Source organism: Schistocerca nitens, chromosome 2, assembly GCF_023898315.1.
Source record: "Schistocerca nitens isolate TAMUIC-IGC-003100 chromosome 2, iqSchNite1.1, whole genome shotgun sequence".
In the NCBI taxonomy this organism is placed as follows: domain Eukaryota; kingdom Metazoa; phylum Arthropoda; class Insecta; order Orthoptera; family Acrididae; genus Schistocerca; species Schistocerca nitens.
Genome location: NC_064615.1, coordinates 1,119,289,251 through 1,119,316,433, shown reverse-complemented (window position 1 = coordinate 1,119,316,433; position 27,183 = coordinate 1,119,289,251). Strand labels below are relative to the sequence as shown.

The 27,183-nt window shown below is 43.1% G+C and overlaps 1 protein-coding gene across 1 annotated transcript in view; it reads left to right on the top strand.

Annotated features, from left to right (window-relative positions):
• The window catches only part of LOC126234806 (fatty acyl-CoA reductase 1-like), a 215,054-nt gene that overhangs the window by 143,406 nt on the left and 44,465 nt on the right, over positions 1–27,183 (top strand). The window contains exon 7 of the mRNA XM_049943553.1: positions 12,472–12,744. Coding sequence (XP_049799510.1) covers positions 12,472–12,744 — 273 coding nt within the window. The remainder of the gene's footprint in view (positions 1–12,471; positions 12,745–27,183) is intronic.

Here is a 27,183-nt window from a genome sequence, read left to right as displayed (position 1 = left end):
ACACTAGATCCAGCAGCAGAGTGCCGAAACATGGCCGTTCTTCAGGTCCTCTCGCACCTCTGCCGAAGTGGGGGAGCACCTTGCTACCGTATTGGTCAGCCACATTTCAGGCGCTCAAAGCTCCGGTAAATTTTCTCTCTTTGGTTCTACCAAAGGTGACCAAAGGGTCATCTCAAAGATGATCATATATTCACATTCACTATCTGTGGTTAGCAGACGACCATAAATTCATTCATTTGACAGGTCTCACCAAACTGGATGTAGGGATTTATTTTGTGGGAGTGCACATGTGATCAATTAAATAAATAAATTGTCATTCTTTCCTACACTGGTATCCAGCTTCGCTGTATTAATTGAAATTGAGGTATTTTTACAAAAAATGTGTTGTTCTGACAAGAATAATGAAGTATGTTGTACCTATTTTCAATGTCAGGTGGTACTGTACCCTTTCAAGAAAAGTACTAATGCGTATTGCAGGAAGAATAATAAGTAAACTAAATCGTACCCAATAACATGTAAGAGTTAAAAAGTTCAATACTGTAGCCAATGACATACTACTTACAGCCAGTTGAATGCTGAAGCAACTGGCGGTATTACGTACAGTCAGTCGTTTCGTAATTCTGAACCATTTAATATCCGAATCCGAGAAATATATTTCCATACTAGAACTGTAATCTGCTACGTTGATAACGAGTCTATCAGCAGTAGAATACAGGAAGCTGTCTAAAAGCTACATTTTCCTTTCTTTTATGCCATGCCGTTCTGTATCCCGCCAGCCTTCGGCAGTGACGTGTCACAAAGCTTCCAACATTAGTTCCAGAACATCTGGTAGCTTAAATCCCTTGTTACTTCTCGCGAAAAATCCCTCATCATGGTTCCAGATCAAATCTGTTGGGTTGTTATTGAAATGTAGCATTTGTACGGTGTGCTAAATGCCGTGAAAATTATTGTTTTCCATGTTTCTACGATACTTACCACTCCGGTTCGTGTGCGACCACGCCAGTGGCTTAAAATAATGGAGAAGATGCAAATCAAGATTATCTGATTTTTCATTTTTGTCCTAAAACTTCAATTTCTTATGTACTTTTTTAAATTTAACCAATCTTGGACATAAATAATTTACATTTGCAATGAAAACTAGAATTTTGAGGGCAACACGTAATTACCAACGTGAATCTGTGTATATTTCATAAGAACTAGTGATTAGATACGTGTTAATTAGCACATATTTGACGAATTTTATGTTTCAAAAATGTTGGTGTTCCAACTTGAACGAAGAAAAGGTATAACCGAAGCGCGATTTGAATCAGAAATCTATGGGCTATATCTATAACCCAAATTTTAACTGTTGCTTAATCTAAACTAACAAAAGAACACATCAACACGAAACAAAGCTTACCACAAGTACTTGGTGTGTTCATCGAGCAGGAGACAAGTTAAATCAAAACTTTCTTGTTTTATTTTAGTACAGAAGATTATGAACTGCACATTAAAATTGAAGAAAATGCAAAAAAGGCAGGAACTTAAGGAGATGGGACGTGGGCAAACTGAAAGAGCCGGAGGTTGTAGAGGATTTCAGAGGGAATATTAGGGAACTATTGACAAGAAAAGAGGAAGGGAATACGGTAAAAGAAGAATGGGTAGCTTTGATAGATGAAATAGTGAAGGCAGCAGCGGATCAGGTACTAAAAAGACGGGGACTAGTATACATTCTTGGGGAGGACAAGAGATATTGAATTTAATCGAAGAAAGGAGAAAATATAAAAATTCAATAAATAAAGCAGGTGAAAAGGAATATAAACGTCTGAAAAATGAGATCGACAGAAAGTACAAAAAGGCTAAGCAGGAGAGGCTAGAGGATAAATGTATGGATATAGAAGAATGTATAACTAAGGGTAAAATAGATGCTGTCTACAGGAAGATTAAAGAGACCTTTGGAGAAAAGGGAATCACCTGCATGAATATCAAGGGCTAAGATAGAAAGCCAGTCCTAAGCAAAGAAGGGAAAGGAGGAAGGTGGAACAGAGGTACACTTGAGTGCAATATTATGGAAATGAAACAGTACGTCGAGGAAGATGGGAAGGAAATATGATACTGCGTGAAGAAAGATGAAACAAGAACCGGGAATTGACAACATTCTGTCACAGCCGCTGGTAGCCTTGGGAGAGCTAGCCATGACAAAACTCTTCCATCTGGTGAGCAACGTGTATGAGATAGGCAAAACACCCACAGACTTCAAGAAGAATACAATAATTCAAATTCCAAAGAAAGCAGGCGCTGACAGGTGTTACAATTACCAAACTATCAGTTTAATAAATCATGGCTGCAAAATAGTAACACGAATCCTTTACAGAAGAATGAAAAACTGGTAGAAGTGGACCCTGGAGAAGATCAGTTCGGATTCCAGAGAAATGTAGGAACACGCGAGGCTCTACTGACCCTACAGATTCTCATAGAAGATAGTTTAAGGAAAGGCAAACATATGTGCATAGCATTTGTACACTTATAGAAAGCTATTGGCAATGGAAAACTTTTATTCAAATTCTGAAGGAGGCAGAGGTAACATACAGGCAGCGAAAGGCTATTTACAATTTGTACAGAAACCAGATAGCAGATATAAGAGTCGAGGGGCATGAAAGGGAAGCAGTGATTGAGAAGGGAGTAAGACTCGATTTTAGCCTATCCCCAACATTATTCAATCTGTATATCGAGCAGGTAGTAAAGGAAACAAAAGAAAAATTTGGAGTATAAATTGGTCCATGGAGAAGAAATAAAACTTGGAGGTTTGCTGATGACACTGTAATTCTGTCAGACATAGTAAAAGACTTCGCAGAGCAGTTGAACAGAACAGACAGTATCTTGAAAGGAGGATATAAAATGAACTTTAACAAAAGCAAAACAAGGATAATGGAGTGTAGTCGAATTGAATCAGGTGATGACGAGGGAATTAGATTAGGAAATAAGACGCTTGAAGTATTTCATGTGTTTTACTATTTGGGAAGCAAAATAACTGATGATGGTCCAAGTAGGGAGGATATAAAATCTAGACTGGCAACGGCAAGAAAAGGGTTTCTGAAGAAGAGAAATTTGTTAACATCTAGATTTAAGTGTCAAGAAGTCCTTTCGGGAAGTATTTGGAGTGTGGCCATGTATGCAAGTGAAACATGACGATAAACAGTTTAGAGAAAAAGAGAATAGAACCTTTTGAAATGTGATGCTACAAAAGAATGCTGAAGATCAAATGGGTAGATCACGTAACTAACGAGGACTTACTGAACAGAATGGGGGGGAAAGAACTTTACGGTAACACCTGATTAAAAGAAGGGACCGATTGGTAGGACACATTCTGAAGCATCAAGGGCTCAACAATTAATTTAATATTGGATAGAAGCGTGGGGGCGGCGGGCATAAATATCTCGGAGACCAAGAGATGAATACAGTAAGCAGATTTAGAGGAACGTCGATTGCATTAGATGTTCGGAGATGATGAGGGATGCACAGGATAGAGTAGTGGCCTGAAGACTACAACAACAGCACAGAAGGAAGAAACCAACAAAAAGAAACACTCGCCACGTGAGGCGCCAATCTGCACGCGCGCCGCAGGCTAAAAAAAAAAAGGGCACAGTCAGCGCCATGATGGTGGAGGCGAGGCGAGCAGGGCTCGGATTCCGAGAGATGTCTGCCCCCTCCCACCGCTGAGGTGCACCGTCACAATTCTTTTTTTGCATTTTAATTAAAAATCAACAATAAAATGAACCCATACGGCAAAAATGAAGACATCAAGCGAACTAAAAGGAGCCATTTTGCCTGCTGTGATCACCTTATCGAAGCGGGAGACCAGGAAGAGGCGGTCGTCATTTCAACAGTCACCACCAGTCGTCAACCGTCGGTGTCCGGGGACGCTGCACACAGTCAGAGAACGTTACCGTATGGGGATCATGGAAACATTCAGCTTCTTCTCACACCAGGCCAACAGAATGAAGACTCCAAATAGTTAGCAAAAAGGTACCGGTGTTGCGTTCTGTTCGTTAATACAATGAACTCGTTCATCACGCATTGCCGCAAATCGAGGTCTTTCTTTCCGCCGTCGTGATACATGTAATGTATCGCCATTCTCTTTACCCAGTAGACCACATTCATCCAGGTCATCGAGAAATAGACGGCGTCAGGATGAAAGAGGTCCATGGGCACAATCGAGGCAAGGGAGGAGGGGACGCAGAACGCAGTGTCTGGCTGACCAGTTTTTAGCACTCGCTTGCAAGTCCACAGTTCGGTCAGTATTCGTCCGTGTCTACTGTCGCGCAACGGAGGAACATGGGAGCGTTTGTGAGGTGAGTGGAATGGCATAGAGCCTCCGTCGGATCGGAAATTTCTCGTTAGTGACCACATACCACGTCGATCGAGCGAAAGTGGACAGGAAGAGCGCATGAATGACTCGCCGAACGCTCGTCCAGTCAGGGATGGGGTATCGTCGTACATCTACGTACGTCTACATCTGGATGATTGCTCTGCTGTTGACAATTAAGTGCCTAGTAGAAAGATCGTCGAACAATCTTCAAGCTATTTCTCTACCGTTCCAGTCTCAAACACAGCGTGGGAAAAACAACATTTAAAACTTCCTGTGCGAGCTCTCGTATCTGTTATTTTGTTATGACGATCATTCCTCCCTATGTAAGTGAGCGCCAAGAAAATATTTTCCCACCCTGAGGAGAAATATAGATAATGGTATTTCATGAGAAAATCCTGCCGCAACGAAAATCGTCTTTGTTTTAATGAGTGCTACCCGAATTCACGTATCATATCCGTGGTGCTTACTCCCCTATATCGCGGTTGCACAAAACGAGCTACCCTTCTTTGAACATTTTCGACATCCTCCGTCGATCCTATCCATTCCGGATCCCACACCACGCAGCAGTACTCCAGAGGAAGACGTGCAAGCATAGTATAGCCAGTCTCTTCAGTAGACCTTTTGCACTTTGTAAGTGTTCCGCCAATAAGTAACAATCTTTGGTTTACTTTACCCACAAAATTAACTATGTGGTCGTTGCAGCTTAAGTTATTCGAAATTGTAATCCATAAGTTTTTAGTTGAGTTTACAGCCTTTAGATTTGTGTGATTTGTCGTGCAACAGAAATTCAGCACATACATTTTGATATGTGGAAGACGTAACACGTTTTAGTATTTAGAGTCCATTGCCACTTGTCGTACCGTAGGGATATCTTGTCTAAATAGTTTAGGAATTTGTTTTGATCATCTGATCAGTTTATAAGTCCTTAAATGACAGGATTGTTTTGGTTGGCAGGAGAGCCAACACCGTGTTACTAGAAGGAGGCGGAAAGGCACGCGTTTTAGCTCACGCAGGCTGGCGTGAGGTCTGGAACAGGACAAGGAAATTAGAATTTAGAAAAACGGACGTAGCTGGTGGAATACTTAACTTTAATCCATTAATGGTGAACGTCAGTCTTGACCGTACATGATTCAATATCAATAGTAACTGATAATGGCGCCTTGCTAGGTCGTAGCAAATGACGTAGCTGAAAGCTATGCTAAACTATCGTCTCGGCAAATGAGAGCGTATTTTGTCAGTGAACCATCGCTAGCAAAGTCGGTTGTACAACTGGGGCGAGTGCTAGGAAGTCTCTCTAGACCTGCCGTGTGGCGGCGCTCGGTCTGCAATCACTGATAGTGGCGACACGCGGGTCTGACGTATACTAACGGACCGCGGCCGATTTAAAGGCTACCACCTAGCAAGTGTGGTGTCTGGCGGTGACACCACAAGGATCATCTGCGAACTATCTAAGAGTGCTTCTCAGATTGTCTCCTAAATCGTTTATGTAGATAAGGAACAATTGAGGGTTTAAGAACTATCTAAGAGTCCTTCTCAGATTGTCTCCTAAATCGTTTATGTAGACGAGGAACAATTGACGGCGTATACCACTTCCTTGGGGAAAGTCATATATTACTCCTCATTTACTCGATGACTTCCCGTCAATTACTACAAACTGTCACCTTTCCGTTAGGAAATGAAGAATCTAGTCACACAACTGAGGCAATAGTCCATAAGCACGCAATCTGATCAGAAGTCGCTTGTGAGTTACGATGTAAAAAGCCTTCTGGAAATCTAAAAGCCGGCCGAAGTGGCCGAGCCGTTCTAGGCGCTACAGTCTGGAACCGCGCGACCGCTACGGTCTGTAAGTTCTAAGTTGTAGGAGACTGATGACCTTTGAATTAAGTCCCATAGTGCTCAGAGCCATTTGAACAATTTTTGAAACCTAAAAATATGGAATCAATTTTACATCCCCAGTCATCAAGTGAAATCCAGGGTCACAAACCGTTTTCGCAAGCTCTGTCCTCTGCTGAACCCGACTCCCACACCTCCTCTGCGTCTCGGTGTCACGAGACGCTGTTCCCCTCTATAACTGAGTACACCGCAGTCGTCGTCAGGGAACGGAGCTGAAGAACACACGAAGAAGCTCCATTATCTGCAGAATCGTGCTCTCAGCCTGGCTCCGCATCTACCAAGAGGCTTCCTATCCGGACCACTCCACCATATCGTGGAAGTCCCACACCTGCATGACCGATCCGATTCAACAAGATGTGCATAGCCCCTCGCTGCATAGGCAGCCTCTATAGACGGAAACCGAGGAGCTGGAAAAACGAGAAGACCGCATCATCGCGTGCACGGGAGGCAGAACATCGTGCTGCGAACTCCACCTTCTTCGGAGGGCCAAGACACTCTGTGAAGTTCTAGCGACAGAGGTAGATAAGACCAGACACGTCCCGGACTCCGAAGGATCAAGAACCGCATCAACTGTCCACGACGGGAAACGCCTGGCGTGACCGCCGCCGCTCCTGCTGCCCGCAGAGTTGTCCTGCCGTCTTCGCCATAAGCAACACCCGCGGCTGCGCCACCAACAGCCCTTCACAACAAACAGCTCGCCGAGTTTATTCGGCTGCATGAGAGCTCCTCACCTCGTAGCACAATGCCAGTTCCTCCTCCCTGCTCCTCGACATACACTAGTGGCCATCAAAATTGCTAAACCAAGAAGAAATGCAGATGATAAACGGGTATTCATTTGACAAATATATTATACTAGAACTGACATGTGATTCCATTTTCACGCAATTTCGGTGCATAGATCCTGACAAATCAATACCCAGAGCAACCACCTCTGGCCGAAATAACGGCCTTGATACGCCTGGGCATTGAGAAACTGCGTTTGGATGGCGTGTACAGGTACAGCTGCCCATGCACCTTCAACACCATACCACAGTTCATCAAGAGTAGTGATTGGCGTATTGTGACGAGGCAGTTGCTCGGCCACCATTGACCACACGTTTTCAATTCGTGAGAGATCTCGAGAATCTGCTGGCCAGGGCAGCACTCGAACATTTTCTGTATCCAGAAAGGCCCGTACAGGACCTGCAACATGCGGTCGTGCATTATCCTGCTGAGATAGAGGGTTTCGCAGGGATCGAATGAAGGGTAGAGCCACGGGTCATAACATATCTGAAATGTAAGGTCCACTGCTGAAAGTGTCGTCAATGCGGTGACCGAGATGGGTAACCAATGGCACCCCATAACATCACACCGGGTGAACGCCAGTATGGAGATGACGAATACACGCTTCCAATGTGCGTTCACCGCGATATCGCCAAACACGGATGCAACCATCGTGATTAAACAGAATCTGGATTCATCCGAAAAAATGTTTTGCCATTCGTGCATCCAGGTTCGTCATAGTGTACACCATCACAGGCGCTCCTGTCTCTGATGCAGCGTCAAGGGTAACCGCAGCCATGGTCTCCGAGCTGATATCCCATGCTGCTGCAAACGTCGTCCAACTGTTCGTGCACATGGTTGTTGTTTTGCAAACGTCCCCATCTGTTGACTCAGGGATCGAGACGTGGCTGCACGATCCGTTACAGTCATGTGGATAAGATGCCTGTCATCTCGACTCCTAGTGATACGAGGCCGTTGGGATCCAGCACAGCGTTCCGTATTACCCTCCTGAACCCACTGATTCCATTATTCTGCTAACAGTCATTGGATCGCGACCAACGCGAGCAGCGATGTCGCGATAGGCCACTATCCGACCTCTATCAAAGTCGGAAACGTTATGGTACGCATTTCCCCTCCTTACACGAGGCATCGCAACAACGATTCACCGGGCAACGCCGGTCAACTGCTGTTTGTGTATGAGAAATCGGTTGGAAACTTTCCTGTCAGCACGTTGTAGGTGTCGCCACCGGCGCCAACCTTGTGTGAATGCTCTGAAAAGCTAATCATTTGCAAATCGCAGCATCTACTTCCTGTCAGTTAAATTTCGCATCTGTAGCACGTCATCTTCATGGTGTAGCATTTTTAATGGCTAGTAGTGTATTTTCCAGGACAAACGGTTTGCAGTTACCAAGATGTGAAGATAACCCATTGAATACAAGGTCCCAAAAGGACTGTCATGTTTACGGCATTCGACGCTCCACGTATTTATCACACAATGAGAACAGCATGAGGCTGCCGAGTGTCCTTGAATTGTTTACTCGATGAGTAACTCGCAACAGAGCCACGGGGCTACTGTTGTCGATATGAGGCAGAGCAATGGCAACGATAAACAAAGTGAAATCTACAACATCGATTGCCGATGTTGACATTTCATTAGAAATGAGCACAAGGAATTTCACCGAGTGAGAAAGAAGTCGCAGATGAAATATTAACGTTTCTGCTAGATTAACCAGAGGGATGTGTGGTGTCGTATGCGCTCGACTGTGCGGGCAATGTACATGAGGAGTAAAATGATAGCGATACGTGCTTAATAAGTGAAAGTAATATTGAAATAAGAATCGAACCGTTACGTTCATCATTCTTCTCGGACATGGAGCCACAAATGCCGTTTCCAGTGAAATCATTGCATGACAATCGTTGTTCAAGGAGCACTAAACATAATTACATATATAGAAGATCATCCGCAGCACAGCAAAAAAAAAAAAAAAAAAAAAAAAAAAAAGCAATATGAACCTTTACTGTAGTACATAAGAAAAACTACGAGTAATCAAGGGAGGACAAGGCGCACTTGTTCCAAAAACTGTGTTGCCGTCTTTCAAGGCCGCACGATATAATCTACATCTACATCCATACTCCGCAAGCCACCCGGCGGTGTGTGGCGGAGGGTACCTTGAGTACCTCTATCGGTTCTCCCTTCTATTCCAGTCTCGTATTGTTCGTGGAAAGAAAGATTGTCCGTATGCCTCCATGTGGGCTCTAATCTCACTGATTTTATCCTCATGGTCTCTTCGCGAGAGATACGTAGGAGGGAGCAATATACTGCTTGACTCCTCGGTGAAGGTACGTTTTCGAAACTTCAACAAAAGCCCTTACCGAGCTACTGAGCGTCTCTCCTTCAAAGTCTTCCACTGGAGTTTATCTATAATCTCTGTAACGCTTTCGCGATTACTAAATGATTCTGTAACGAAGCGCGCTGCTCTCCATTGGATCTTCTCTGTCTCTTCTAACAACCCGATCTCCTACGGATCCCACACTGCTGAGCAATATTCAAGCAGTGGGCGAACAAGTGTACTGTAACCTACTTCCTTTGTTTTCGGACTGCATTTCCTTAGGATTTTTCCAGTGAATCTCAGTCTGGCACCTGCTTTACCGACGATCAACTTTATATGATCATTCCATTTTATATCACTCCTAATGCCTACTCCCAGATAATTTATGGAATTAACTGCTCCCAGTTGTTGACCTGTTATATTGTAGCTAAATGATAAAGGATCTTTCTTTCTGTGTATTCGCAGCACATTACACTTGTCTACATTGAGATTCAATTGCCATTCCCTGCACCATGCGTCAATTCGTTGCATATCCTCCAGCATTTCAGCACAATTTTACAATTTTCCATTGTTACATCCTCTCGATATACCACATCATCACCTGCAAAGAGCCTCAGTGAACTTCCGATGTTGTCCACAAGGTCAGTTATGTATATTGTGAATAGCAACGGTCCTACGACACTCCCCTGCGGCACACCTGAAATCACTCTTACTTCGGAAGACTTCTCTCCATTGAGAATGACACGCTGCGTTCTGTCATCTAGGAACTCTTCAATCACACAATTGGTCTGATATTCCATATGCTATTACTTTGTTCATTAAACGACTGTGGGGAACTGTTTCGGACGCATTGCGGAAGTCAAGAAACACGGCATCTATCTGTGAACCCGTGTCTATGGCCCTCTGAGTCTCGTGGACGAATAGCACGAGCTGGGTTTCACACGATCTTCTTTTTCGAAACCCATGCTGATTTCTACAGAGTAGATTTCTAGTCTCCAGAAAAGTCATTTTACTCGAACATAACACGTGTTCTAAAATTCTACAACTGATCGACGTTAGATGTGCGTGCTATCGAGCCATTATGTTACGCACGTCATAGATTACAGTGATTTAAAGTGAAGCAATGGACGGTTGCTTAACTTCAAAAAGTGCTGCAGAATTGGATGACGTAAGAAAACGAAATTTCAAACGAAGCGTCACCTTGGCGATGCATAGCAAACTGCGGAATCGGCCCGAAAAGTTGTAGATGAGATAAACAACAGTATCCCATCGTTCACTAAGGAATTAGTTTTCAACTCCGACCATTGGAGATTTGAAGAGGACGTGTCTGTGAGAGGTACCATGGAAATTAGAGGTACCAAGAGATTTCTATCAAGATCTGCTAACGTCAATGTCTCAACGCATTCATATACAATTATGCCGACTTTAATCTGGATGGTAGATTGTCTTGAAAGTCATTTATTGTGTTGCGAGAAGTTGGAGAGTCTCTCCCCAATGATTGTTTCTCGTGTGCGTTATCTTGCAAGGGAAGTGGGGAATATTTAACTAACACCAAGCAAGAGTTGAAAATGGGCGTAGACGAACTACAATAAGTGTATGAGCACTGTTTTGGACAATAGCTGGTCAAAGAAACTTGCTTTTGCTTCATTCTTGGTCTGCATACTCCTTTAGAGCAAACTACCCCTACTGAACGGTGTAACAGTGCAGTGCATAACACCTGGAACCACTGGACAAATTCAACCTCTGAAACTTTGTGTTTTTCGTGCCTATAAAACATATTGTCGCACATTCTGCAGCTACGCCTTAAAGGATAGCCAGTTCCACGATAAGTTCCACGCCAGACTCTGTCACTTTCGGTTGCATGCCACCACATTCCCTCAGTTTTCATCACCCGTTACACAGGTATCATTTCATATGCATTCTTTGAGGGCTGATACCTAGCTGAATGTTTGCAGCTCCCAAGGAGTTCGCCTTCTGTCATGATGATGCTAATCTTCGTGATCATCGTAGCGCGCCATTTTTCGTTAGCTGTTTACGGTGCAAGTTGCTGGTTTGTTTCGAACATTTATTGAATGTCTACAATGTCCATTTTGTGAAGCATTATACAAACATCCCATAGCATCCCGGACATTCATTTCCCGTCGCCCTCCTGATGCACGTAGTGAGTTATTAGCAGCTAATATCATTCCTGTTACAATTGTTAACACAAAAATTTCAAATTAGCCTTACTAAATATTGAACTTGCTACCTCTTACTCAAGGGGCTCCTTTTAGAAGCTTGCTTTATTTAGTTATTGTAACAGTTCTGTCGTAAAAGTGTGTTTCATCACGCTTCGTCAGAGGATACAACAAATACCTCTGCCATCCCAAGTTACCTGGACCCGCTGGAACCAACTTGCATCATTAAGAGAGAAAAGTTTCTCCTCTTTCACCATGCTTCATTTCATATCTCCATGGACAAATGGCGAGAGTCAGCTGCTTGCTGGCTATGGTACGGATACCTTTGAGCCACCAAACAGGAATGTGAGAGTTCAGCCTTGGCGGGGTAGTACCATCTTTGCTATTCCCCCAGCCTCATGGATCTTCCCGAATGAGCGACGTGGCGCCCTGGAAGACTTACGTTACGATGTCTGTGGAGTAGCAGTTCGCCGTTTTTGGTGAGAACTCTCCGCGATCGTATCAGATCAATCCGTTCTGGATTCCGACAGTAGCTTCCTTTCAGAGTAAGTGAGAAGCAATAACAATCATAGTAAGCCATATTTTTCAGGGCGCATTCTATATTCTCTTCCGAGTAAATTTGCCGACTTTTCTTCGCACTTATTTACCCGTTAGATAATTTCTTCGCATAAGACGTTATCTTTTCTTTTTGGTGATTTGCTTCCCAAATATTACGAATTGTTTTTGTGTAATTCTTTTAACAGTGGAATTTTAATGTAATTTATCTTTAATGTACCCATGTACATAGATTGTTATAGTGACTGAGTTCATAACCGTGTGCACCATCAGTGGCACATTCGTTAGGAGATGAAGAGAATAAATGTGGCAATTCTGCGTAAAATGTTACCCACACATTACTAGTAATCAAAAATAGCGAACGGTCCACTTTCATCTTTTGTGGATGTTGTCTCATTTATTGCAGGTCCAGACACAGAATGCAAAATCTTACACAACTGCCAGCAGCTCAGCCGCTCGTCTACAATTGTGTATCAACTGCTCGCCATCCAGTGTCCTGGGGTACCATACGCGGCTACTTATTTTACGCCAAACATTTTCCCAGCATAAAAAGCATCTGGTACGCCTACGGATTTATGTTCAAGCAGAAGTCGCTGTACCTTATTGCAGCCGTGTTCTTCCACTTAATTCCAGCCATTATTGCAGACACTTTTCTGTGTCTCAAGGGGACGAAACCAATGTAAGTACTTCATCCCGTTATGTACTCACACTTTTTATTCCGCATGACACAAGGCTGTAACGTATTACTATATTTACGACGTTTGTCATGGAGCCATATACGTTATCTTGCATTTCTCGCTGCTTCTCTCACACAAATAATGATAAAATTTCCGAAATTCAGGGTCGCCACCAGCCCAACCGCTTCCTAACCATTTAGAAGAAAACGGAGCTGGAAAATTATTAGTTTAATTACTTTAATAATTTAATTACCAGTATTCAAATTTCTTTAAGTAGCCAGATAAATAGCACTCCATATCGTGCATGAAGTAACTTGATTAATTCAGGATTGGAAATCGAAGTAAGTGGGTAAGATCAACACCACAGAATTTATCTTTCACGTCGATTGTTTATTGTAACTAAGTATTTGGTTGCACATCCCAGCTACACCTAACTGGTGGCTGACTAGAAATATTTTAGTAAGAATTACGTGAGAATGAAACAGAGCACAATTTAACTACAGCAAGAAGAAACGCAGAAAATGGGGGTGGGAGACAATGATACTATCATCTCCTTTTGCATTCATACCAGTGAGATTCGCATTACGATTCTACGCATGTACTATTCTGGACAGAGATTTAACCAATGCACGAGGTTGTGCGATAATTATTCAACATACTAACTGCGCCTGCTGCCTGCAAACTGCCGAACTACAGCACGTGGTGCATTCTGACTCAAACTGTTGTGCCGCTTTGTAGAAAGTGCACGAAAGAACAGATATTCTTGTAGAAATTATGGCTCGTTAAACAAGCAGACTGTTAAATAAGGTCTATTGTAGTGCCGTGGTGGACCAGAATGGTCATTTATTACCAAACACGTGGCACAAAATCGACACACAAAGACAAACGCAACTTCCACTAATGAAAGGTTAAAAATCATACTCGTATCACACGCTTCAGTTAAGCTGAAGTTCTTAAGTATTTCAACTCTTAAACATAACGAAGTCCTAACTCAACCTGCTTCCTATCACTTGAAACCCCCTTTAAGAGCTACGATCCGTATTCACCAAGCGTTCACCGAAGAGTCGCCCCTTTCTCTTTCGAGATTACCTAGTTCCCCGTGCAGCGGAAGCTACCAGAGAGGTAGCCCTCCGTTACCAACCTCACACACAAAAACAGTCTTTGACTAAGATGTGTAAACCTCTCTGTTCAGGTATTGGAAACTTAAGTTGGTCATCCTGTGCTCTCCTTCGAACGAGAAGCAACATCGTCTGCTCCCAGCAGACGATGACCAACTCAGTGTTTCCCACAAAACAAAACCGAAACTCCACATTAAAAGACACATATATTGTTGAATACGCCTTATTTGAGTGCTCAGTCTTTCTGGAAGAGTTTATGAATTGAGCTAAAATCAGGTAGTAAAGCGAATAAGTTGTACCTAATTCGACAAGCGTCTTATGAAACGACTTCACAGAGACGTTTCATAGCTACATTGCTGAATTTACTGTTTAAATTTTCTGAAGACATATGTGGCTAATAAAGGTGTCCAGTTTAAATGATAAATATTTCTGGTAAAACAGAGACGTAAATGTGTCTTCTTAGAACGAGGTAACTTCTCTAACCATAATTCTGTGTGCTTAACAGTAACGATGTAGCAAAAGTATTTGAGAACACAATTGGTAACTTTATTATACAACAGAAATATTATTATTTATTTTGCTTCATTTTTAGTTTGAATTCACTGAGCACTAATGGAGCACAATATTAGCCCCGCAGCCACAAAATAAATACTAAATATTACACTTATCTGTACTGCAGAAGACGTTTGAACAACACAAATCTCGTCCGCATATGGTGTATAATCTCAAAACGAATCACTTATGCGAACAGTAACACTGTGTCGATGAACATTATTCGCCGAATTTTTCCATGCATTAGTTAATTTGAAGAGTTTCGACGGGCTGCTAATAAATTTCATTTCAGATATAGTCTAACCATTACTCGTATTCCAGCTTGCAAGATCCTTTCACTTATTCGATATCCTGAAGTGTTTCAGTCTAGCTGCCAAGTCCGTAGAAGGTGGTATAAGAGGCGTACAGTAGGTCTGGCTGACTATTTACCTGAGATTTTCTGAGATTAAGAAATCCGTCCTTGAATTACTGAGTCGTCGCGAAGGACTTCTTCCTACCTGTTTTGCGGTGATTAAAGAATTGGGACAACGAATGTAAAGGGACAAAGTACCATTATCCAAGATGGCGGCGATGATGTCATCCAAGATGGCGGCGATGACGTCATTCAAGATGTCGGATTTGGCGGGAAGTTTGAATTTTGGCGAGAAAAAAGGTCAACTGGGCTACCTCCCCTAACCTAACCCCCACCATAAGAAGAATGGCGCGGAGTTCAAATTCCAACATGATAATGCATAGCACCCGTACTTATCACCACAAGGAAAATCACGGGAAGATAGGACACTTGGCCCACCTCCCCTAACCTAACCCCCACCACAAGAAAAATGGTGCGAAGTTCAAATTCAGGTACAGTAATGGAGGGAAAAAGGGACTTGTCCTTGCTATTTAACCAATTACAAGCATATGCGATCGCCACTGGGTCTGGACTCCAACTGGCTTAGTTCATGTCGGTGCCACCAGAGGGCGCTCTCCGGACATCAGGTGATGACGTAAGTACCGTCGTTCAAGATGGCTGCAACCGATGTTGTGGTGTCACCGCCAGACACCACACTTGCTAGGTGGTAGCCTTTAAATCGGCCGCGGTCCTTTAGTATACGTCGGACCCGCGTGTCGCCACTATCAGTGATTGCAGACCGAGCGCCGCCATATGGCAGGTCTAGTCTGGAGAGACTCCCTAGCACTCGCCCCAGTTGTACAGACGACTTAGCTAGCGATGGTTCACTGACTACATACGCTCTCATTTGCAGAGACGACAGTTTAGCATAGCCTTGAGCTACGTCATTTGCAACGACCTAGCGAGGCGCCATATTCAGTTACTATGTCTTCTGAACAGATAACATTGTGACTCATGTGCCGTCAAGAGCGACGTTCATCATTAATGGATTAAAGTTAAGTGTCAAACTAATTATGTCCGCTTTCTGAATTCTAATTCCTTGTCATGTTCCAGATTTCACGTCAGTATAGTTCTTCCCTCCTCACGCCAGCCTGCGGGAGCTAAAACGCGTGCATTTCGGCGTCCTCTAGTAACACGGTGTTGGCTCCACAAGACAATAGATGTAAGCACCACGAGCTCCAGAGCCCAACTGGTTTAGTTCATATTGTGACCACCAGAGGACGCTACCGTGAGGTCGGTTGATTAAACAAGATCGTCCGCTCTCTCGCACCACACCACAGGCCCGCGGACGCCCGACCACTTACAACAAACACCCTCGGCCGTCACCTCCATACACAAGCTGTACATAGTCTTCTGTAAATATTCTAACTAAACTAACACCAACATCACGTATCTAACCTACCAATTACGTAAGTACTTAATTGAATACTGAAATTTTAAATTGACTTATTGAATACGATTAAAATTGAAATGGAATTATCAAATGAGAAGTTCGACATTTTCCCACTATCAGTGCAGAGTTCATTCATGACATAGCACCCTCCCCCACCCTCAGAATGCTGCGCTCCTATTGGCTGCTACATTAGTCACGTGATTCGACTTCATTGAACCTAGGACTTGGAATCAATTTTCACCAATGCCACACCCACCTGGACTCGGAATCAAGCGGTTAAAGTCTTCACCACGTTCCTCAACCCAGCATCACGCCCCTTTACTGACCCATGTCGCTGGTCTAGAGTGCAATAACTTGCACAGCGCATGATGTCATCCAAGATAGAGGTGCAAAATAGCGGGGGAACAGATCTTAACACAAGTCTTTTATTTTGCAGGCGCTGTCTCAACCACGAGATTTACTGTCCAACTGACATAGTACACATTACCGCCTTCAGATCGTACTGTCATCCCTCCTATGACCCAATCCCAGATGGTGGTCTATAGGAACGAGCACTATGCAAAAATTACTCAGACTGCGCTAGGATGCTGGGGAGGGTAAGGAATAAGACCACTATTTATTTTCGAACATTTCATTTAGAGATCGAATATATTTATCACACTGACCCGAAACACTCGCCATGTTATGCTTGAGGTAACAATACACAGTCTGCAGACACGCAAACAACTCCTAATTTAAGCAAATAATTTGAGTACAGACATTCATACTTCTCCTAAGTGATTCAGCACAGTTGGGTCTAGACACGCTTATTAATCGTAAACTGTTCAAATAACTCATAGCACAAAATACAGATGTGCTCGCAAAATAAATCAATCAATCCACGGAAGCAGCCTGCGCCAACCCCTCTGCAGCAGATCGTACAGACAGTCCTTACGACGTGGTGCAGCCGTCAGCTGTCAAACCGCGCACAGCCCCCGCCCGGCTCCCACAAGCATGAGGCGGCGAGATCTCACTCATACTGCATGTCTGAGAAATTCCTATGCAAATACTTGTTCACCTAGACACACATGCTGACGTAATTGGGCTGGAGCGCAACCGCGAGCTGCAGCCGAACGCAGGCGAAATTTGTTTAAGTGCCATTGATGACCAGGGGGGATTATTTACAGAGCGTACCACCAAGCATAGCCACGCGCGTGGAGCATTCCATGCTACCCTAACTCTAACAGGGGTCCAGCGAAGACGCTGAAGAATTCCATTCCACAATAGCACAACCTGCTTTCCCCTTAGCGATTCTAACGGACCACACGTCACGTATGACTGATGCTACACCGCGCGTAGGTATATACCATCGCAAACGCATCAAGCAACGTTATCAAGCTTACACTTAAGTCACATTTCTATCTAAAATAATAACTATAATAAATTCCAAAGCCGTCCATAAATACTTAACGGGCGCTTTTGTACTAGTTTTCGTTTTCTCTCGCATTTTAGGCACGGCAATTCATGCCCTAACAGAACCTCGTTACGAAAGTAACGCACAATAACGTCAAATGCAGTCTTCCTCGCGGACCTAACCCCATCACGTTATACCAACCCTGGTCTCAACATACGCAAATGTCCGCACGGCTATGTAGAGGCTACCATATCGCAGTGAAAAGCATGTTACTGAATCCGACATTATCATTTGCTCTAACCCAATTTACTCGCCGAATTACTGATGCCGCTGTTATTGAAGAACCATTCACCTCTACTTTCTCGAACTTACAGCGGTTATTTTACACAGATCACTAAATTCAATTGACAGTTAAAACCACAAAGTTATCTCCACATTATCAAATACATACCAGACTCACAAGAATATTGGAAGCCAGGAACATATTTACAATAGTAACTACAATTAAATATTACGATTGTTGCTACACTCTGACACCAATCAATGTGCAGGTAACCTCTCCTCTTGACGACAGTGCTTCAGTATCTATAGCGAATATAGTTTTCCACTTAAAAATTCTCACTCATACCCTCATCGTTATCAGTGTGCTCAGACTATATGTCCCCCCATCATGGGACACACAGTCATCCACTCTAGTGATGCCATAACATAAACCATGCTATCTTTAAAATACAATATATACACAGTTCACGCAGTGAAAGCCACAGTTACTTTGCATAACAGTGTATACACATTTTAGACAAACAGTGATCTTTACATCTGTACAGCACCTGAAACTGGACCGTGAAACCGATCTAATTCCAGCAATATATCACCGAGTACCTGGTCGATCTAGTAAACATACAGTTCACATCTCCCATCAAACAAAATCACCCCTTTTACATCAGCGAACCGAAGTCACTCTCAGAATAATTCTACAAATTCACCATCATTTTCCCCTCGACACAAAGGCGTTACTGTCTCTGCTTCCTTGTCTGCTCGCTTTTCTATGCACATCTCCAGACTCGGGGATTACAAGAACACACGTAATTTCGCCATAGTATTATAGAATTTTCGCTATACTTCTCGATATCAACTACACAGCAGTAGCCTCCCCATAGCTAAGGCAACTTAATTCCTGATATATAGACTCGGAATCATTTCTCTACAAATACGAAACCTTAGCTTCGTCGGGCGTCCTCTAGATCACTGAGTAACTAGAACCAAACACATGAAAAATCATATTTCCACCCACGAATACCGAACTCACATAATTTACAAGCCAACTAAGGTCCTTTCCATGTCTAGAGAACAGGCAAACGTATCTTCTACACACCACACTCCATCTTCTCTCAACTAAATAAAGACGCGAAATGTGCGCAAACAGTCAACCGAATAATTTACATCGGCGGGAATAACACTCCATCCCAATCATACCATCTTCTCAAAGTTCCACTTGATCACGAAAGCCACCCAACACATACTAGTATTAGTTCGCTATCTGGTCTTCTAGACAAGGGCAAAGTTAACTCATATACGTTCCTACAATCCAACAGACCTCTACTTTCGCATGGATGCTGCTATTAACAGGAAACGTGGATCATTACCACCACGGACTTTTCATACAAGGAATGATTCCGGAAACAGCTCATATATATGTTAATTATTATAGTTACAATTAAATGTTACAATATCGCTACCAACTGAACAGCATTCGAGAATGAGCGAATTATCGGAAATACTCCCAGTTGTCGTCAGTGGCTCTGGAAATAGCTGTACCTTCCTTACAACTGGACATACTCCCCCCATTGCTATCACAGTACTCCAAGTCAAATCCTTACCTTCCCTACAACAGGGCATAGTCTACACCTTTCCACAAACACACATACTTTTACCCTAAGATGGGGAGAATGCTCTGTGGCTCCCATACGTAGAGAGATGAATCATAATTTAGGTACTATGATCGAGTCTTAGAAATATGTAGAGTACTGTCTGGTATACTTTGATGAGTAATGTGTTCGAGAATTAGCTGTGAATGGGTGTACTGTGTAGTCATCTTTCCATGTTCGCAATGATACTTGCAAAATAGAGAATGGATGGTTTAGCTATGATACAGAGATTGAGGAAGCATGCTGTCACATGATTGGCCGGTGTCGAAGTTTGTGTAAAATTGTTCGCGCTGTCAAGTTTCATGTTTAGTACTAGAGTATATGGATGGGGTCTTTCCCATCCCACCCCTGCATTGGTTAGCAGATAATGAGTGACTGCTATGGCTTGTTTGAGTTGGGGAAAATGTTTCCGTGGATGCACGGGAACATCCGAGGGTTGCTAGCAGCGAAACAGTGATCGCGTACATTAGTGCAATATGAGGAATGAGTCGAAAGGGGGTGCATAGTCGTCAGGTATTTCCGTCAGTGTGAGAGACGAGAATAAATGTATAGGTCGTCATTCGCTTTCGGATATCCATTTGGAGACCTACGCCAACGCCGTGAAAGTCTTCTACTTTCGTTATGTTGTAAGTGGGTTTTTATTTAATATAAGTTGTTGTGTAGCGTGTTATGGTAGTTGCAGTAATAAAATGATTTACAGTGCGTGATGTCTAGCTTTCTGTGACTGGCCATGTATCAGGGCGCCTTAATGTAAGTTTAGAACATGAGACAGGCATGAAACTCGTGGCAGAGAAACGAGATGTTTGGCGTTGTACAAAAGCGTGTTGTCACAACTAAACAGGACCAAAGGGAGCGTATCATACGATAATTCGCCTAGCGCAGGGATTCCCAACAAAATTTTCTCGAGGACCCCCTCATTGAGCATGATTGTTACCTTGTCATATCACACTGTGTCAAGAAGGAAGACACGAACTCATCTGTAAGTTCAAATAATTTGGCAAGATCCTACCACGAGAAAGCCATCTAACTTCCATATGAATAAGAAGTTGCTCATGCTCACTGCCGATCTCTTTACACAACAAAGAAAATAATCTGGATTGCAGGTGTCGAGTTTTAATGTAGTTGATGATTTGAACTACTCCATTAAGTATCTTTTGCAAAGGTTCAGACAATCTTTTGGCTACTAAGGCTTCACGCAACAGTGAGTCCATTTCACCTCAGGGGCTACCGATTTGATACGAGCTAGAAGACCTGTTTGTTTGCCAGCCATTGACTTTGCTCAATACGTCAACAAGCCTACACCTTTTATCTAGGTGACGTCGTGTTCATTGAGATAATTATTTAATGCAGTTAAAATATCGTCTGCTGTTGTATGCAGTAGTTCGCATGAAGAAAGAAGATCTTTGAACACTTGGTCCTCCCATAAGAATCGTTCGAAAACCAACATTATAGCCTTTTTTGATATGTCTGTGCTTTCAAATAATTGTAGTGCGTACATGTCACTCATGCAAAGTCTAACCAGCAATGTTTCTTTGGTGTTCACTGCCATATCAGTAATTCGTCTTTGAACAGTATTATTTGAGAGCGGGACAGTTCATGTTACCTTAGCAGCTACGTCACCTAAGATTCTCTTCCAAAGTATTATTGCTGATGGCAGTATAAGTTCCTCAGAAATTGTGTGGTTTTTCCCACATTTAACAACAAGCTGAGCCACCCCGCAAGACGCAAGGGTTGCATTTTCATTTACATTTGCACCACAGTGTTTGGCAATTGTTTTACGATTTGTTTTCGACTCTCCTAATTTATTTTTGAAAAAATCTGATGACGTACTTCTGTACTCTGGGTACTTTGTATCAAGATGGTTTGGAATTTTGCTGATTTCACACATTCATTCTAAAGGCTTTCATAGCAAATGACACATTGAAGTTTAGGCTGTTGCTCAGGTACAGTGAACTTAAAACCGATTTCCAAGTAATCAGAGGTATATTTTCTAGTTTTTCCAGTAAGCTTAACACTGATCTTGGAAGGGTTAGGTTCAAGGGACGCCGACGATTTAGGTTCAATGGGCACTGACAACTTCGGTTCGAGAGTCACTGACCTACTTGCTTGAACATCAAATGCATCATCTTCGTCTTTGTGGTGTCACCACCAGACACCACACTTGCTGGGTTGTAGCCTTTAAATCGGCCGCGGTCCATTAGTATACGCCGGACCCGCATGTCGCCACTGTCAGTGATAGCAGACCGAGCGCCACCACACGGCAGGTCTAGAGAGACGTACTAGCACTCGCCCCAGTTGTACAGCCGACTTTGCTAGCGACGCCACACTGACAAATACGCTCTCATTTGCCGAGACGATAGTTAGCATAGCCTTCAGCTAAGTCAATTGCTACGACCTAGCAAGGCGCCGTATTCAATTGATATTGACATTCTATTAATGTATCATCAAGAGCGATGTTCTACAAATGTGGATTAAAGTTAAGTATTCCAGAAGCTACGTACTTTTCTCTACAGCATTAATTACGTATCCTGTTTCAGACCTCACGCCAGCCTGCGTGAGTTTAAGCGCGTGCCTTTCGGCTTCCTCTCATTGTGTCTAGGCTGTCTTGCCTAGACACAACACTCTTCATCTGCAGGAATTTCTCGTTTCAACGAACCACTTTTTAACCAGCGGTCCATTTTTAACAACGCGAACTGTAGCTTCCGTGAAAAACAACGCTTTACAAACACTACTGTTTTAATACAGCATATTGAATATGTAAACAACTCCTTCTGTGAAAGCACTGGCAGAAAACAATGGCCGATTGTCGTCTGAAATGCGAGTTTCTATGTAAAGTGACTGTCAGTTGTCAGCTGCAAAGAGGCAGCGCGAGCAGTCTAACCGCATGCAGCAGAACTATTTGCCTCTATCTAATTATAGTTTTGTGCTAGAGTCTCCTAGTGTCAGTTGGCCCCAGGAAGACGCTAGACGCAAAAGTTAGCGTTCGCTAAAGCTCTGTTCATGCAGGAGGCGGCCAAAACAAAAAATCTGTTCTCATACGAAATATATTTAATATATTTTTTTTATTCTAATAGCATCTTGCGGACCCCTCTCGCATAGCTCGCGAACCCCTGGGGGACCGCGGACCACCTGTTGGAAACCACTGGCCTATAGTATAGGTGATCAAACTTTAAAGTGGGCTCTGTGGTGTCTGTATATTTAATAGAATCGTGTCATAGACACAGCAGGAGTAGCAGTAGCAGTAGCAGTTTGAGGTGAGAGCTGGTGAGGAAGCGGCTATACCGCTAGGAATGCTTGGATGGCTGCACGCTACGCTAATGTGGGAAGTCGTATTGTGGAATCTTTTTCCCTGCGCTGGAGGCCGACCGCAGCTATGTGTCATTGTGCCCGCATCGGTGCCCTGGTGACTTCTAATTCGTATGAGCTTTTATAGTTCTTAATTTTTATCTGTTGGGCTGACTGATTTGAATGGACGTGGATCTGTACTACCTGTACCTAGCTTGGGGACGTTCGAAATTGCGTGCATTTCCACCAAATGGTGAAAACACGGTCCTGTTGCAGTAATTCAGGTCGTTCTGTTTCTTCAGAGGTGGCTGAAGGTGGTGGATATGTCTTTCTCCGACATCTGCTCAGTTCAGACTTAAATTGGACCTATCACATGGGCGAAGCTGTAGAAATCTGATCAGTTGCACGACGTGTAGGGGGCGACTACAACCACGCTGGAATCGTACTGTAGAAACTACGTTCGGGAAAGGTGACTCGTTTCGAGATATGAGGGTGCGACAAATATGATTGAGTAGTAGTTGTAATCCGATTGGAGAGAGGTGATTCCAAATGATTGACATCATTTCGAACATATAGCATGACACTAGAGATCTGAGAAGCTAGTGTACATTTTTCTTCTTACAACCTCAGTCAGCACATCATCTACTACTACTGTTTGTGTTCCTTCTCAATCAGTCATCGCCTATAACTCGGTGGATATATCGAGGAACCTCTGATATGATGTCGAGACAGAGTGCGTTACAAATACTAAAGAATTATCTGGTTGAGGGGTTGTGAGGGAGTCGCAGATACAGCGTACATATCACGTTCCTTAGTCGAATCACTTTCAAAGCTCAGTCATTTTATCCCTAGGCTGCATAGTTGGCTGAAAATACGTATTCCTACGATCACTGTCACGGTACTTGTCCGGAAAGAAACAACTCATTCAGAGGTAATGTTATACCTCGATTCGAAAATAGGGTATAGATTTTAACATGGATACGTGTGTGCACCTGTAGAAACAAGACTGATTGTGACAGTAACATGCGCTAGTTGCTGGGATCCGTTTTTCTTTAACATCTCGCCGATTATGTGTCTCTTTCTAGGACACAGTGGTAGGACTCGAAAGAAGCACTTAAGAGAGATGCATGCCAATCGCTGATTTTCGATCACTATTATTTGCTGTGGTAGGCAAACAGTTATTGGCCAAGTAATATACTTAGTGGGAGCGTGATATGTTCGCATTTGAGCATCAGTGTTATAAAGTATGTGTGTTTGTGGAAAGGAAATGACAATGCCCTGTTGTAGGAAAGGTAAGGACTTGGAGTACTGTGATAGCAATGGGGGGGGGGGGGGGGGTATGTCCAGTTGTAAGGAAGGTACAGCCATTTCCGGAGCCACTGCCGACAACTGGCTGTATTTCCGATAATTCGCCATTCTCGTATGCTGTTCAGTTGAGAGCGCGATCGTAACATTTAATTGTAAGTATAATGATAAACATATGTGCGAGCGGTTTTCCGGAATGATTCCGTGTATGGATAGTCCGTGGTAGTAGTGAGCCACGTTTCCTGTAAATAGCAGCATCCGTGCAAATGTAGAGGTCTGTTGGATTGTAGGAACGTATATGAGTTAACTTTGCCTTTGTCTAGACGACCAGATAGCGAACTAATACTCGTATCCTCCCCATCGCAGCCCCCTCAGATTTAGTTATAAGTTGGCACAGTGGATAGGCCTTGAAAAACTGAACACAGGTCAATCTAGAAAACAGGAAGAAGTTGTGTGGAACTATGAAAAAAATTAGTAAAACATACAAATTGAGTAGTCCATGCTAAGATAGGCAACATCAAGGACACTGGGAGTCAAGGAGCGCCGTGGTCCCGTGGTTAACGAGACTACCTACGGAACGAGAGGTCCTAGGTTCAAGTCTTCCCTCGAGTGAAGAGTTTAATTTTTTTATTTTCAGTTCATATGACAAACTCTTATGTTTTCATCACTTTTTTGGGAGTGATTATCACATCCACAAGAAAACCTAAATCGGGCAAGGTAGAAGAATCTTTTTACCCATTCGCCAAGTGTACAAGTTAGGTGGGTCGACAACATATTCCTGTCATGTGACGCACATGCCGTCACCAGTGTCGTACAGAATATATCAAACGTGTTTTCCCGTGGAGGAATCGGTTGACCTATGACCTTGCGATCAAATGTTTTCGGTTCCCATTGGAGAGGCACGTCCTTTCGTCTACTAATCGCACGGTTTCGCGGTGCGGTCGCAAAACACAGACACTAAACTTATTGCAGTGAACAGAGACGTCAGTGAACGAACGGACAGATCATAACTTTGGGAAAATAAAGAAAGTAAAATTTTCAGTCGAGGGAAGACTTCAACCAAGGACCTCTCGTTCTGCAGCTACTCACGCTAACCACGGGACCACGGCGCTCCTGAGCTCACGATCTCACGATCTCCTTGATATAGCCTATCTTGCGCATGCACTACTTAGTTTGTATATTTAACTTATTTTTTTCACTGTTCCACACAACTTCTTCCTATATTCTTGATTGATGTGTGTTCAGTTTTTCAAAGCCTATCCACTGTGCCAACTTATAACTAAATCTGAGGGGGGTGCGATGGGGAGGTTCCCTTCTTAGTATGTGTGAGACGGCTTATGTGATCAAGTGGAACTTTGAGAAGATGGTATGATTGGGATGGAGTGTTATTCCCGCTGATGTAAATTGTTCGGTTGACTGTTTGTGCACATTTCGCGTCTTTATTTAGTTGAAAGAAGATCGAATGAGGTGTGTGGAAGATACGCTCGCCTGTTCTCTAGACATGGGAAGGCCCTTAGTTGGTTTGTAAATTATATGGATGATTTGGAGTATGTTAGATCAGCGAGATCGGTATTCCCGGGTGGAAATATGACTTTTCATGTGTTTGTTTCTAGTTACTCAGTGGCCTAGAGGACGCTCCACGTAGCTAAAGTTTCGTATTTGTAGAGAAATGATTTCGAGTCCATATGTCGGGAATTAAGTTGCCTTAGCTATGGGGAGGCTACTGCTGTGTAGTTGATATCGAGAAGTATAGCGAAAATTCTATAATACTATGGCGAAATTACGTGTGTTCTTGTAATCCCCGAGTCTGGAGATGTGCATAGAAAAGCGAGCAGACAAGGAAGCAGAGACAGTAACGCCTTTGTGTCGAGGGGAAAATGATGGCGAATGTATAGAACAATTCTGTGAGTGACTTCGGTTCGATGATGTAAAAGGGGTGATTTTGTTTGATGGGGGATGTGAACTGTATGTTTACTAGATCGACAAGGTACTCGGTGATATATTGCTGGAATTAGATCGGTTGCACGGTCCAGTTTCGGGTGCTGTACAGATGTAAAGATCACTGTTTGTCTAAAATGTGTATACACTGTTATGCAAAGTAACTGTGGCTTTCACTGCGTGAACTGTGTATATATTGTATTTTAGAGATAGCATGGTTTATGGTATGGCATGACTAGAGTGGATGACTGTGTCCCATGATGAGGGACATAAAGTTTGAGCACACTGATAACGATGAGGGTATGAGTGAGAATTTTTAAGTGGAAAATTATATTCGCTATAGATACTGAAGCACTGTCGTCAAGAGGAGAGGTTACCAGCACATTGATTGGTGTCAGAGTGTAGCAACAATCGTAATATTTAATTGTAGTTACTATTGTAAATATGTTCCTGGCATCCAATATTCTTGTGAGTCTGGTATGTATTTGATAATGTGGAGATAACTTTGTGGTTTTAACTGTCAATTGAATTTAGTGATCTGTGTAAAATAACCGCTGTAAGTTCGAGAAAGTAGAGGTGGATGGTTCTTCAATAACAGCGGCATCAGTAATTCGGCGAGTAAATTGGGTTAGAGCAAATGATAATGTCGGATTCAGTAACATGCTTTTTACTGCGATATGGTAGCCTCTACATAGCCGTGCGGACATTTGCGTATGTTGAGAGCAGGGTTGGTATAACGTGATGGGGTTAGGTCCGCGAGGAAGACTGCATTTGACGTTATTGTGCGTTACTTTCGTAACGAGGTTCTGTTAGGGCATGAATTTCCGTGCCTAAAATGCGAGAGAAAACGAAAACTAGTACAAAAGCGCCCGTTAAGTATTTATGGACGGCTTTGGAATTTATTATAGTTATTATTTTAGATAGAAATGTGACTTAAGTGTAAGCTTGATAACGTTGCTTGATGCGTTTGCGATGGTATATACCTACGCGCGGTGTAGCATCAGTCATACGTGACGTGTGGTCCGTTAGAATCGCTAAGGGGAAAGCAGGTTGTGCTATTGTGGAATGGAATTCTTCAGCGTCTTCGCTGGACCCCTGTTAGAGTTAGGGTAGCATGGAATGCTCCACGCGCGTGGCT